At 39.2% G+C, this 14,418-nt stretch overlaps 1 protein-coding gene across 2 annotated transcripts in view; it reads right to left on the bottom strand.

Moving 5' to 3' along the window:
* Positions 1 to 223: 223 nt before the first annotated feature.
* Rap1a (RAP1A, member of RAS oncogene family) overlaps positions 224 to 14,418 on the bottom strand; it is a 76,288-nt gene continuing 62,093 nt past the window's right edge. For both annotated transcript variants that reach the window (XM_032897559.1, XM_032897560.1), the window contains 5 exons: positions 13,054 to 13,110; positions 11,163 to 11,303; positions 9,014 to 9,157; positions 3,912 to 4,027; positions 224 to 906 (listed from right to left, as the gene is read on the bottom strand). In XM_032897559.1, the coding sequence (XP_032753450.1) occupies positions 3,941 to 4,027; positions 9,014 to 9,157; positions 11,163 to 11,303; positions 13,054 to 13,110 (429 nt within the window). In that variant the 3' untranslated portion in view covers positions 224 to 906; positions 3,912 to 3,940. The remainder of the gene's footprint in view (positions 907 to 3,911; positions 4,028 to 9,013; positions 9,158 to 11,162; positions 11,304 to 13,053; positions 13,111 to 14,418) is intronic.

Genomic DNA, 14,418 nt, shown 5'->3' with positions numbered 1-14,418 from the left:
TCACGTGGTGCATTTTACTGTATAGTAGGAATAAATCTGTCTAGAGCAGGAAGTGCGAGGCCTGTTCCTAGAGAGATCACCAGTTAGTGCAGTTTAAAGCCCAGTACTCGCTCTGCTGAATCCAGGCAGGCCGGAAGAGCTCCTGCTGCACTTTACACAGTGTGGTCATTATAAAGTAAAGGACTCAAGTCTACAAACAATAACGAAAAAGACACAAACCAAATGAAAATGTACTAAAATTTAATCATCCATAAAAGCTGTAATTTAATCTGACAGTAAACACAAGAAGCAATATTAGAGTTGGTTTAGTATAGTATATATTTTAGCTTTGAAAGCCATAGAAATCAGTTATCCCAGTGTTTCCCTATAAAAGACCCATTTTTCCAAAGCATTATGCACAAACAATTTTAATTAGAATATAATGACAGATGATATTTTCATAATTTTTAAATATAAAATGAAGTCAATGACTCAAAAAAGTTATCTGCTGCAATGAGTTTGAGGGGAGATTTCATAATCTATATCATTACAGATATAAAGTATGATGGTTCAGCTTTTTAGTGCTTGGCAGGGAGGAGTCATGATAAAAACGTCAATATGAAATCATTTGATTATAGTATAACATCTAACATTTGAAATGCATCCATGCTCTTCTGTATAATTGTATTAGAGTCAAGTATCTTATTTCACATCTGTTATAACTGCTATTGCAAAGGAGAAATACTATGTCTTATTTCCAGGAGATATACACAGAGCAACTTTTTCTCCAGGGAATTTGTGCAAACCAATATAAGATCTAAACTCTTCACATAATATATAAAACAGGAGAAGCCTCTTCAGATTTAGTTTTTGAAGTCTGGAATGCTGGCACTTTCCAATTAGGCAACAGTTCTTCATTTCTGTAATCTGGAACATTGAAGACACAGACATACATATATAGAGTTTTCTCAGTATCAGAAGGTGGCAGTCAATAAACAGATATCTAGTAACACATGAGTGATGACACCAAGTACTTCAGTAGAAGAGCTATTTTACCTTCCCATTAAACATGCTCAAAAACAAGCTGGGCATGGTGGCATGATCGCCAGAAGTTTAAGGCTGACCTTGATTACAGTTTGAGGTCCATACTGTCTCAAAAGTTCAAGGTCAAATATAAAAGACTGAGTTCACCAACAACAATTAGTGATCAATTTTTGTCTGTCCCTGCTTTTATTACACTTAGTATTTTCATATCTTATCTACCACCCTATATAAAGAGGCAGACAGTAGTACTTTGCTTGTATCCCATTACCTTACTTTTAAAGTTCCACATTTATCTACATACACTCTCTGTGGGAAGTTCAGCCACTTTCCGATAGCACATTAGGAACTATCACCTCTAACACAGCTGGCCAGAGACAGCGCAGAGAACCCATCTTCAAAGGCAGAAGAGTCAGCAGACCTACTGCTCAGCAGAAGCCAATTAGTTTAGAGGGCAAACTCCTGGTGATAAATTTCTCTGAGGTCCTTAAAATTGGGATATTTAAAAAATTTACATGTTTTAATACAATTCTACTTAAAGGCTACAGATATATAAGCTGCCTTTGACATTCAAATACTCTTATTAAGATACTGTAATTGTTATTTAAATCTAACCCATTATCTTAGAACTTTTCGGTCCTAGTCTTGCTGTGTTGGCCAGGATGTTCTCAAATTCCTGGGCTCAAGTAATGCTCTGCCTTAGCCTCACAGGCAGGGACTACAGGTGGTGCCCCACACCAAGCTTCAGCTCCAACTGCAAAGTATTTTGGTTGCTAAGGCTTCTATTACTGGGCGTTACCGCACACCTATAAGGATCTCGGGAAACTACACTGTCAACTGAACTGTGTACACGTCTAAAGACTGATGCAACAAATATGAATGGCTTATTTCTACCTAGGCAAGATTTCTTTTATCTAAGGTAAACTTTATGCATGAATAAATTTTAAAATCACAATAGGCAAAGTGGTACCTTTTCCTTTAATATAAACTGAGAGAACGTTTTTTGAGAATACAAAGTTAAAACTCATGTTTGCCAAAGTAATGTCAATAAGCCATTCAACTCTAAAAGAGTGTAACAATACATTACCAACTGGAGCCCTCAGTTTTGTCTTTGTACCATTCCTTAAACACACAGATACACAGACACAGACACACACAGACAGACAGACACACACACAGACATCTTAACAAGAATTATTTCCAGGAAACTAATGACAAAATATTTCAATCGATCTGTTTCAGTCAAAGGCCGCTCAGCTCTTCAGCACCAGCAGCCATTTAGGCAGGAGCTGACCTTCCGAATTTGATCACCTTAGACAATCTCTATGCTTTTCCTCCTTTCTAGTTTTCCTTTAAAAAAGAGTTGCAGTTACTCAACTGTTTTCTAAGAGAGACAGCTATTCATCCCTATCTCTAAGGAGTACAAATTAGCCCATCAGGAGTGGGAAAGCAGCAATCTACTAATCAGGCCCCAGAGGTCAACAGTCGTTAAGAGTCAACAACTTAAGTTAGGAGAGTTTGTTCTTCTGACTCCATCAAGCCTCAAACCAACCATACAACTGACCGATGAAAGCATTTTGTTTGGGTTTAATAGCTGACAAAGAAGGAACATCAGTGGATTTAAATACGTAATTAAAGGAAAACAAGTAACTGGTTCACAGGGCCTGGCTTCTTACCTAACTGGCAGTACAAATGCTGACATGAATTTTTTAATGAAAGCTGAAGTGAATGCTACTTCAAGTCAACTACTACTTGATGCAGACTGGCAAAGTGTTTGTTGAAGAAGTCACTCTTGAGAAGAACTGACATTCAGAACTACAATGATATGCCACCACACACCATACAGAATGGCTCAGGTTTAAAAACCCTGAAAATACCAATCTTGGGGAGGATGTGGAACTCATGAATTGCTGGTGCATATACCTTGGTACAAATATTTGGAACCCATATGTATGGCATATGAGCTGGCCATTATGTTTCTAGACACATACATGTGCATAAATTATGCACACAGCTGCAAACTATCCATATATTTTGCTGGCTTTAGTTTTAAGTCAGGGTCTTATATAGCCCTGATTGGTCTGACTTTGCTATGTAAGGGAGGCTGGCTTTGAACTTCTAATCTTCCACTTCATAGTGTCTGGGATAACAGGTGTGAGCTGCTAGGAGAGGCTCAGTATTGTCCATGCTAATTCCTCAAAAGTACCTCAACAGCAAAATACCCTAGTCAAATAATAAACTATTGTCATAAAATAAGCTGGGGCTGGAGAGATGGCTCAGCCGTTAAGAACACTGGCTACTCTTCCAAAGGACCTGGGCTCAATTCCCAGTACCCACATGGCGGCTCACAGCTATCTGTAGCTCCAATTCCAGGGGTCCTGACGCCCTCACACAGACAAATAAGCAGGAAAAAAACCCAAAACCCCCAAAAAACAATCAATGCTCATAAAATAAAAATAAATAAACTAAAACCATACTACTGATGTGTGTGTGTGTGTGTGTGTGTGTGTGTATACACACACACACACACAAACATGGACACTTCTAAAAAAACAAAAACCACAGCTCTGGGTTGAGGGATGGCAGTATATGTTTTTTGCTTATGCTAAGTTCACAGAGAAGCGAGCAGACAGGGCAATACTGATTAAATGCTCTTCCCAGCCTTTAGCACTATTTCTCAAATATCCACTCTTTGGCAGGTGTTGGCAACATGGTGGTGAGCGAATCACACATGGTCCTCACTCTGATCTTAGAGTCTCCTGGGAGGAAATAAATTACCCAACAGACCCAGGGACCTCTCCAAGTCCTCGTGCACAGCTACAGCAGCTCAGAGATACAGAGAGTGAGTGCAGGAGAGAGGAGGAAGCGTCTGCTCTGCTTAAGCACCTTACCTGGCTCAGAGCTGCTGCTGACTTCAGGTCTAGAGCAGCAGACATGATTTCTTTTTAGGCTTCTTCTTTTCCACTGGTGTTTTTCTATTTATCTGTCTGACCAGGTCATAAAATATCTAGGTAAAAACAGCAATACAAAATGCTGATTGATTGGTGCACAGAATGACTTTGAAAGTACTAAGCATTATTCTGCCATTAGATCTGCTTTACCATTGTCTTCTCAAGTCAAGTTTCTTAGTTCCCCAAGCTAACTCAGAGGAAAGAAGGACTTACTTATTCATGATTAAGGACATGTACCTACTCTTACAGTCAGCAGTCAGTTAAAAAAACAATAGTGAGCACTTAAAGTTATAATTAAAATTATAGCACCAAAATTACAGCACTAACAGCAAAGCGCCCTCTTCACCTCATTTTTCCTGGATCCAAGTAATAGCATTTTGCTGCTTCTACTTTACTGGTTCTTCTCTTTCTCTCCAAACACATTTACTTTTGAACCATGAGATAGTGACATGGACCCTTAAAGGGCTAAACGTGTTTCTCCCAGAACAAGAATATACTCTTGTGGTAACCTAAATACAGTGCTGGTCCATAGGGTTGGAGAGATGGCTCAGTGGTTAAGAGCACTGACTGCTCTTCCAGAGGTCCTGAGTTCAATTCCCAGCAACCACATGGTGGCTCACAACCATCTGTAATGGGGTCCGATGCCCTCTTCTGGTGTGTGAAGACAGTGACAGTGTACTCACATCCATAAAATGAATAAATAAAAAGCTGATCACAGTAAGATATTTGAGCATCGATACCTTTCTTTGTATTGTCTTGAGCGTAGACCCTAACATGGGCAGAATCTATGAGGACCCACACTGCATTCTGTTTCTTGATTCTGCGGCACCTATTTGTCTGTCTCCTAGTATTTGCTTATCTGTTTGAGGTAGGGCCTCATTTCCAGCTCAAGCCACTTCAGACTTACTGTTAGTCAAGGCTGGCCTTGACCCCCTGACTGTCTTGCCTCCATCTCCCAAGTGTTGGGATTATAGATGCATATACTCCCTCATAAACTGCTTTCAGCCTTGCAAACTGGGAATAGTTCTTTGGTCTTTGTCTTTCGGGGTTTTTGTTTTCTTATTTCTAAAAATAAGTCTAATAAATGTATATGTATATGGAATTTACCTTAATCTTTATTTGACATTGATGCAGATTTTAGGCTGGGACAGGTAAAAGTGTCTCTCTTCTGGAACCCAACATCAAGTCCATGATGTCTACCCACTATGGAATTTTTTGTTCTTGTTTTTTGTTTAAGGCAGGGTCTCACTATGCAGCCCTGGCTGACCTAAAACTCACTTTGTAGACAAGGCTGGTCTTGATTTTAAGAGGTCCACTTGTCTACTTCCCTAGTGCATAGTCAAAGCAAACAACACAACAACAGACAGGAATAATCCACTAATCCTTGACTTGAAGTGACAGAGAATACAGTAATAACTGTGGAGATTCATCTTTGGAAGAGTAAAATCATCAAAGACAAAAATACAGTACTTCCTGTTTCATGAGAGCGGATCCGTTACCTGTCGTGTTTATGTGTAGTTCTGCCGTGTTAAGTATCCCCGTGTGCTAAAACAAGTCTGGTCCTTAGCTAAGAGTGCGGCACTAATGGCTTGGGATGAAAGCAAAGGCCTCAGCATCCTCACCTGAACGCCTACCTGTTCTGCAGAACTGGCTTTAAGGAATGCAGTAGGGATGAACTGGCAACATTTTCAACGCATGCCAAACAAACTGTACTGAGGGCTACTTTCCTTATTTTGCTTTTATTTTGCAGTGTTGGGGACCAAACTCAGGCCTTGCTCATGTAGGCAAACACTCAGCCGCTGAGTTATATCTTTAGCTGAATGATTTTAATAATTGTGGTTTTATTAGAGAATGACCCTAACAGTTATTTTCCATGTATCTATCTGTGTGGGTGCCTGGAGTCCAGAGTGGTGGACCTGAGCTCATGGCCTTTCACAAAGCTTATGAGCTCTTAACCAGAGCCATCTCTCCAGCCCAAGCATGCCTTTGATCCAAGGATAGACATACTAAAATAGAGCAGAGCAAAGAAATATGGTTTCCACAAGTGCATGGCAAAATATTAACAACTAATGAATCTAAATAAAGACTAAACAATATTTCTCTTGTTCTTTTAAATAAATTTCAGAAGAAAGACACTTTAGCATCATTGATTTACATTCATTTCTTTTATTAGTTTACAGTAGAGGGGAATTAAACCCAAGCCTGTGCATGCTGGGAGCATCCCCCACTACTGAACTATATTCTAGTTTGCGTGTTGTTTTAAAGCTGAGAAACGGACTATACATTTCTTTAAACTGTTACTTTTTCAAATGGCTCAGGGATTATGAGGCTAAACTGCTGAAAATAAAAAGAACAGACCCATTACAAAGTTATAAATACATTCTTTTCTTCCTTCCACCCATCCGATTCCCATTTTCTAAAATCATTCCACTTTCTACAATTTTATTTCTAAATGTTAAAAACTACAACATTTATAAGCAAATTGATAGCTGTTTTCACAACTCTAAAACCTTTGAGAACTTAAGTATATGAGTCATGAAAAAGTTTTTATTGTTGTGCAAGGCTTAACATGCAAGCTATAATGCAAAGTAACAAAAAGATAAATCAGAACAGTATTAACGAAACACACACCCAGTTCCTATTTCAGTTTCTTCCTACCAGCCAACTTGCAGCTTCTGGTACACAGAGACAGATTAACTGATGTTTTGCAGTATTACGTCTTTGGTACACACAGAGACAGATCAACTGATGTTTTTACGTCTTTGGAAAACATGGCCTACCTCACAGCAGCGGGTGGTTCAGTGATGAGGGCAAGTTCGAACTATAATATTTGCTTAGAAATGCTGAAAGTTCCCAGCCTAGGTTCGTCCTCATCTCTCTGAACTATAGAAAAATCTAGAGGGAACACAGAATAGAGTTTCTCAACCCCTCTCCCATTCCTAATTGGGATGTCTTTATTCCAATCATTACTCCAGCCTCAGCAAAGAACAAGAATCTGGGGCTAAGATTGCGGTACCTCCAGTGCACTAATTACTACTTGTAGGACAGAGAGAACTAGAGGGCTCTGGCCAAGCACTGTGCCCTTGTCTGTTTTCAAGTTTAAAGTCAAGAGCTGAATCTTGTGAAATTATTATTCCCCTATCTTCATGCATCCAGAAACTATACAAGCATTTATACAGCGGCTTAAGCTGTCTGAAAAACCACAGACAATCCAAGGAATTCTGCAGCTGAATTCTTAGCCTATAAAAAGTGAGATCTTAAAAAAAAACACCTCAAATTATATTCTCATTTCTAGCATGTAGTCTGTGTGGTTTCTCAAACAAGTAGAGACTATTATGATGACTATGGCATTTTATTGTTTTTTTACACCCCTATGTAAAGCTTGAACAAGACCGCTAGGAAAGTCAATTCTGCTGCATTAGAAACTACAACCCAGGAAGTTTAATAGCCTGTATAGGTTCCACATTCATGTAAAGACAGAAGAAGAGGAATACTTACTTTCTCCCTACTAAACTCTGGCTCCTATAGGAGGGGTCTTGTGTGATGGACTTTGGTCCAACTCAGCCTGCACCCTTGATGAACTTGGAAGATGGACAGCAGTGAGGCTGACAGACACCGTAAGGAACCAGATTCCAAAGGTCAACCATCTTTCATAAGGTGACACTGCACTACAATTCTGAGGCTCAGGGGCATTCACCAACTGTAATGTATTCTTCATTAAAATATTGTTAGTTCACTTTAGTTAGTGTCTTGTAATATATAGCCCAGGCTGGCTTAGAACTCACTGTCCTGCCTTGGCCTCCAGACTGCTGGGACCACAACTGCGTGCCTCCATATCTGGGTCCGTTCATTCCTTTAAAAAATACTACTCTAAACCTTAAAATCTTATTATAGCCATATCTAAAAAAAACAATCTCTAGGAAATCCTAATTCTATAACAAAGGAGGATGAGTGACAGCTGTCAATTTCTTTTCACTGACCTAGCATGAGTAACAAATAGCTATATGGCAGCGTTCAGTAGGGCTGGCTCCCCATCTAGGATGTAAACATCTTAAGGGCTGAACTAGTTCTGTCTGAGTGACTGCCACTTGGGTGCAGAGTAAAGTGCAGGCACATGACAGGCACTCAATGTGTTTCCCAGATAAATGGAGTTAAAAGATTTTTGTATTGTTAAAAGTGGCTTCACCTAAAAGAGCAAGCTTTAGCATTCTTAATTATGTATAAGAAACAGAATGTGTAGTAAGCTGGTTTTTTCCCTTACCAGGTGTTGAAAATAATATCTGCAAGCAGAGTCCTGAAAAGCATTACAGAACCAGAGGCCAGAGAGGAACGGAAGTGCATCCCTCTCTCATTCCCGCCTGTGTCCAAGCACCTGCGATGCTACACTGGCAAGTGCATCGGCCAGAGAAGGGGACCGGAGGCTTACTCTGCCTTTCTGCCCCATTTATTTCAAATGCTTTTGGTAAAGTTCCAAAAGCAAAAGGACTCTCATGGGTTTGCCTGATGGGTGGTAGCAAATTGAGAAATGAACTAATTTTTTAGGGGCTCGGTCAACTACTGTCTCTTTAAAATGAGGCACATAGCCTATTTGCAAAGCCTTCGGGACCACAGTTAAGACCTTAAGATCGTGAAGAGCTTCATTGGCCATGTGCATCCAGACTACCAGCCTAAAGGATGGATTATAACAGCAAAGTTAAATTTTTGTACTTTTCTATTGGACTTTACTACTTATTTATATTTGTCTGGAAAGGTAACTTATAATAAAAGGTGTTGTGTCAAGTTTCACATGCTAGTTCTGGCATATCACTGAAAAGTCTTAGCAGGATTTTATATACAGCCTGTGGCCATAAGGTAACATTAGGTGTTTGCATTGCAACTCTAAGAGAATGACATCATGGAAGCCAAGGAACACAGAGTCTAGCAATTACTATTTTTTTACAAGGTGATAAAATTGAGATTGCTACCATTTTTTTTTTTCTGAAAAATTCTGGCTATGAAAATAAAAAGGCACTTGTTTGTACTGTCCAACAGTTGCAGGTTACCTCATTAACGTTGATCTTTGACTTTGCAGAAGATTCTAAAAAGGCACAGTTACACCATTGTCTTGCTAAATTCTGGCCTTGTTCTTTGCCAACTACCCGCTCATCTTCCAGATCACATTTATTGCCAACCAAAATCATTGGAACCTGCAGGAAGGAAAAACCACCAAATGAAAGACATTCATGACTTCCCTCTCATGACAAATGAGCAATTACCTGCTACTAAGGGGGACACAGCAGTTTGCAACTGTATGCATCACTAAGTGATTAAACCGTGCTGTGTGTGTGGCTGCCTAGGACTGAAGGAGAAGGGAAGGGGATGAGAGAGCCAAAAATAGCGAAGAACTCCCACTAGATTCATACAACAAATTATTTTAAAGAATATAATTCCATTTTTTCTTAACGCAGTATATGAATGTTAGGCACTATGTTCATGTGTCGTGCCTGGGGAGGCCTAAGGCGCTGCAGTGCACTGTGAGATGCCATGTGGGTGCTGAGGATTGAACCCTGGTCCTTTGGGAAAGCAGCAAGTGCTGACTACTGAGACATCTCTCCATCCCTTAATGATTCTAAAATTCTCATGTGATCACTACAAATAGCTTAATTTAAGTAGGAAACTGAAGGAAATGGTACTCCCTGCTATATAGCAAGCAGTACACTCCTCTGTCCTAAGTGGTTTAAATGCTTCATCTCATAGGACTATAAATACCAAAAATGGAGATAAGACAAAAGATAATCAGCAGCTTCTACTATGTTTAGCATTAGACTTGAAGGCTGTGTAGGTGAGATGTTAAGGAGAAGTAAGAATAAAAATAGGAATTGGAAAGACAGCTCAGTGGTCAAGAGCACTTGCTGCTCTTTCAGAGGACCTGAGTTTAGTTCCCAACACTCCCATCAGATGGCTCACAATCACCTGTAACTCGGCTCCAGGGAACTAACGTATGTCCTCTTGTAGTCTTCCTGGGAGCCCCTCAACACATGGAATACACACACACACACACACACACACACACACACACACACACACACTCACACACACTTACACACACACACACACACACACACACACACACACACACACACTCACACTCCACACACACTCACACACACACCACACACACACACACACACACACACACACACACACACACACACACACACACACACACACTCACACACACTTTAGAAAAGTGCCATCAAGCAGTTGTGTCTTTCCTTCTACTCCACACCAGAGATGTTTGACTATCTTAAACACAACATCCTACTTCCAATAAAACACACAAAACTGTGTTAGGTTCCTCAGCTAAAAGTTCAGAGAACAAAGCCAGGAGGTTGTAAGGCAATGGTACACACAAAAGAAAGAATGTTAGGGATGTGGTGAAAGCTTTCACCCACACAGGTTACATTAAACCGTCTAGACATCTTCAACTCCATCTTTTTCCTCTTACTGATGGAATAAAGGACACAGCAGTATCAGAACTCATCGATCTCTATCTAACTCACCGATCTCTATCTAACTGTGAAAACAGAACTCTGAGGAAATCAGTCATAGAAAGGAAGACAATTATTCATTAAAGGCAGTCATGGAGTCATATGGCACAAATACCTCTTACCAACAGTGTTGACAAGGTTAAGGTCCTGAGCAGTTGAACATGCTCCCATTAGAAAAACACACCAAAACCAGGAAGGTGTAACTGAAAATTTCTATCTTAATTTATATCATCGAAAAGGAATTTTCCCATAACCTCAAGTTCATGTAATCATGTAAAATATATTTTATTTTTTTACAAAAGATAAGAAAAAAGTATCTGTTACTAACAAAGGTAGTATATGCCTATAATCCCAGTACTCAGAAGGTAGAGACAGAAAGGTTAAGAACCCAAGGCTAGCCCTAGGCTATATAGCAAGATACTGTGGTAAAACAGCAAAGCAACACAAAGAACATGTACGGAAAGAATTTTAGAAAGAGTTAACACTCATGGCTCTTTGAATGTCTCACGCTCACAGTGTGAGTCCCACACCTTCCCTCTTGAAAGCTAAACTGTATTTTCAGGGGCTCTTTCCCTCTAACCCTTCTAATGACGAGAAAGCAGACACTCTTACTCGGCTATGGAGAAATAGCGATATGCTTTATAGAGAGAAAAATACTTACATCTTCTGTGTCTTTAACCCGTAAAATCTGTTCTCTCAAGTCTTGTAAGTCATTAAACGTAGACTGAGCTGTAATTGAATAAACTAGTGCAAACCCTTGGCCATTCTTCATATACAAATCCCTCATTGCTGTAAATTGCTCCTATAATAAAAAAATCCAATTATAAATATTAATTCATTTTGAATATATGCTGCAATAATTTAAAAAAATCTTAAATAAGAACCTACATTTAAATTACATATTGTCATAAGACTTCTTGCTAGTTTCTAGAAACTGAGGTGAATGTCTATGTTTACTGACACAATTCCTTTAATATACAAACCTGAGTTTATTTTATTTGGAAGGTTTATATATAATCACCACCCAAGTAGAACAACCCAAGATGCAAACCTAGTTGAGTTAGTCATCCAGCACGGCCAGACTGGTACATTACCAACCCTAGACTATACTCTTTTGAAAGGAGCTTGTGCGTATTTTTTCCTGCTCCCTGGATTTCAAATTCTTAGAAAGGACCTGAGAACAGCACAGTGACTGTTTACTTCAGAGTCACTGACCATCAACGCCAGCCACAGTCGCACTAGATACACTGACTATTATTTTAAGAGTCACTAACCATTAACTTGGTCATAGTAGTACCAGATTAAATGTTTTCTGTTTACTTGAAACTCACTTTCTCTTCTTTGGAGAAATCATTATTGCATGCTATACCCATAGATAACAATACAGAATGTCTAAAGAGTTCTTGAACTTGGTATATATATATATATATATTAAGAAGGCACATATAGCAGAATATTAAAAATGCATTCTTTTGGTGACCTCTTTATTATTAATCATACAAACCCACAAAGCTTTATAAACTTTGTTTCTTTGACTTGTCCTTTCCCACTGTTGCCACCTCCATTCTGTTTACTATACCCAATAGTTCTACATGTTCCCGCCTGGCTGCCCCACTCCATCTGCTACTACAAGATGTCAGCTGAGCTAACCTTCTCTACCTCCCAAACTTCAAGTTTTGTCTTTCATACATTTTTCTGGATTTTTCAATTATAGACTTTATTAGAAATTCTAGCACTAGTGTACCTTCCCTGTTCTTTGGGGACTTGCTCTCTGCTAGCTGTTTATTAATACTGTAAATACTGTAAATACTGTAAATACTGTACTGCTACACTCAGGGCTGGCTCTTACTGAGGATCCCAGCCTCCTTCCTAAGGTATTCCACAAGACTCATCAACGCTGTTCAGCAGGACCAACATACTGATCAACACAAGAGGCACAAGTCTCTCAAGGAATGTACACAGAGACAAACAAAAATAAAGTCTAATGCTACAGAGAAAAAGAATTTTTCTTTATCTGTTTTTCAGGGTTATGGGCTGGAGTGTGGAATAGAAGTCTACATTTTAAAGGGGAAGGCACTTAGAGGGAACAGGAGAGCAAGGAGGAGGAGGTTAGTATGTGCTCTTATAATATGTCCCAGGCAGAAACCAACAAATACACAGGGCCCAAGGAGAACCAGTGTTGGAGAAGCTGCAGCAACCAGTTAACTAGAGGGCTAAGCAGAGAGGACTAGGCAGGGGATTCCTATCTTAACTAAAATTCTGAACTTAAATACCTTAAAAAAAAAAAAAAAGAGTACTTATAGCATATATCTAACTTCAATATAAGACTGTCACCCGCTCCCTCCAAAAACCCTTTAGATTATTCAGGTGAATAAAATACACAATTTAGCTATAATATGTGGGCATCAAAGCATATCACAAAACAATTGCATAAAGAAAATGAATAAAGGATTACACTTAGAGAATTAAAAAGATTCAGAGTAATAACTTTATTTAGGTAAGAAATCATTCTCACAGACTAAAACCTGTTGAAAGAAAAAAGGAATGCTTACTGTCCCTGCGGTGTCCAGGATTTCCAGCATACACTGTTGGCAATCTACTTCGACTTGCTGTGACAGAGCAAAGAAGACAAGTGAAAGAGCAAAATCAACATGTTTTCCCTTTACCCCTTCAAAGCACTTACTGACAACTACTGAGTGTTTTTCTACTTAGTACCACAATAAAGAACAGGGGTCTTCAATCACACTAGCAGTAATCCAAAGGCCAAGGTGGTTAAACCTGAGTGTGGCTATTCCCTGCTGTAATGATGTTCTTATTGGAAGGCAAAAGAACAGGCTTTGTAAGTTAAGAAAAATGGTACATACAGTTCTAACAGGAAAAAAAAAAAACTGACAGAAAAACATGAAGATTGTATTTTTGAGGAAGATCTCTCTCTCTCTCTCTCTCTCTCTCTCTCTCTCTCACACACACACACACACACACACACACACACACACACACACACACACACACACAATCATCATGGAAAACAAAGAATTAAAGAGCCCAAGCTCCGTGTAGATTTACCTATACTCTCAGCACTGGGGAGGCTGAGGCAGAAGAGATTTTTATGGACCTATGGGGTGACACTGAAAGACACTATTTCCAACAAAAGGTTGGGCTTCACTCTACCACCTTAAATGGGTCAAATTGTATGCAAAAAGATTTTGAGGAATGGAAACGTTCGCAATTTACTATATATAAGTTGTTAAAATTTTGCTAAAATATTCACGAAATTTGCAAAAAAGAACTCAGAAATGTTAAATAGCAATGAGCTATTTATTCCTTAAGAATATACACATTTCTTAAAACTTTAAGGGGTTCTTTGGGGAAAAAAACTGGGAAGAAGGTGAAATATAAATATACCAATTCTATTTCCCAGTCTCTAAAAGAAGACTGGCCTAAAGAAAGTATCAATTATCAACTCTGTGGAAACTTTTTATAGACGGGACTGAGGAAATTAGTCCTCCAGCTTAGGGACAGCTCTTGCTTTACAGTTAGAGACGTAACCAGCAATTTATGTGGAAGAAATTTCAGTAGAGCAACTCTGTCTCCTAAGAATAAATATAGCACCCTCCAGGTTCTTTTGACCCTTGCCTCCCTGTCAGTATCGAGAGGGAGTGCCAGGGGTGGGGTGCACAAACTCATCATCCCACCCACAGTGGGGCAAACAGTTAACAGGCCTGCAGTTTCATAGGTATTTAGAGCTCAATTGTGTTAATTTGGAAGAGAATGAGATCATTCTGCCAGTACATCCTAAAAAGTTTAATTCAATGAAAATTACAGTGCTATCAAAGAAACGATTCTCAAAACAGATAACCAACAAAGCAATCCTTTCCTCTGTAGTGACAATTCTAGAACTGTGTTTCTTCAAAAAA

The sequence above is a fragment of the Rattus rattus genome, chromosome 3, assembly GCF_011064425.1.
Source record: "Rattus rattus isolate New Zealand chromosome 3, Rrattus_CSIRO_v1, whole genome shotgun sequence".
Lineage (NCBI taxonomy): Eukaryota > Metazoa > Chordata > Mammalia > Rodentia > Muridae > Rattus > Rattus rattus.
The sequence above is the reverse complement of the archived record's forward strand: the minus strand, read 5'-3'. Positions and strand labels throughout refer to the sequence as shown.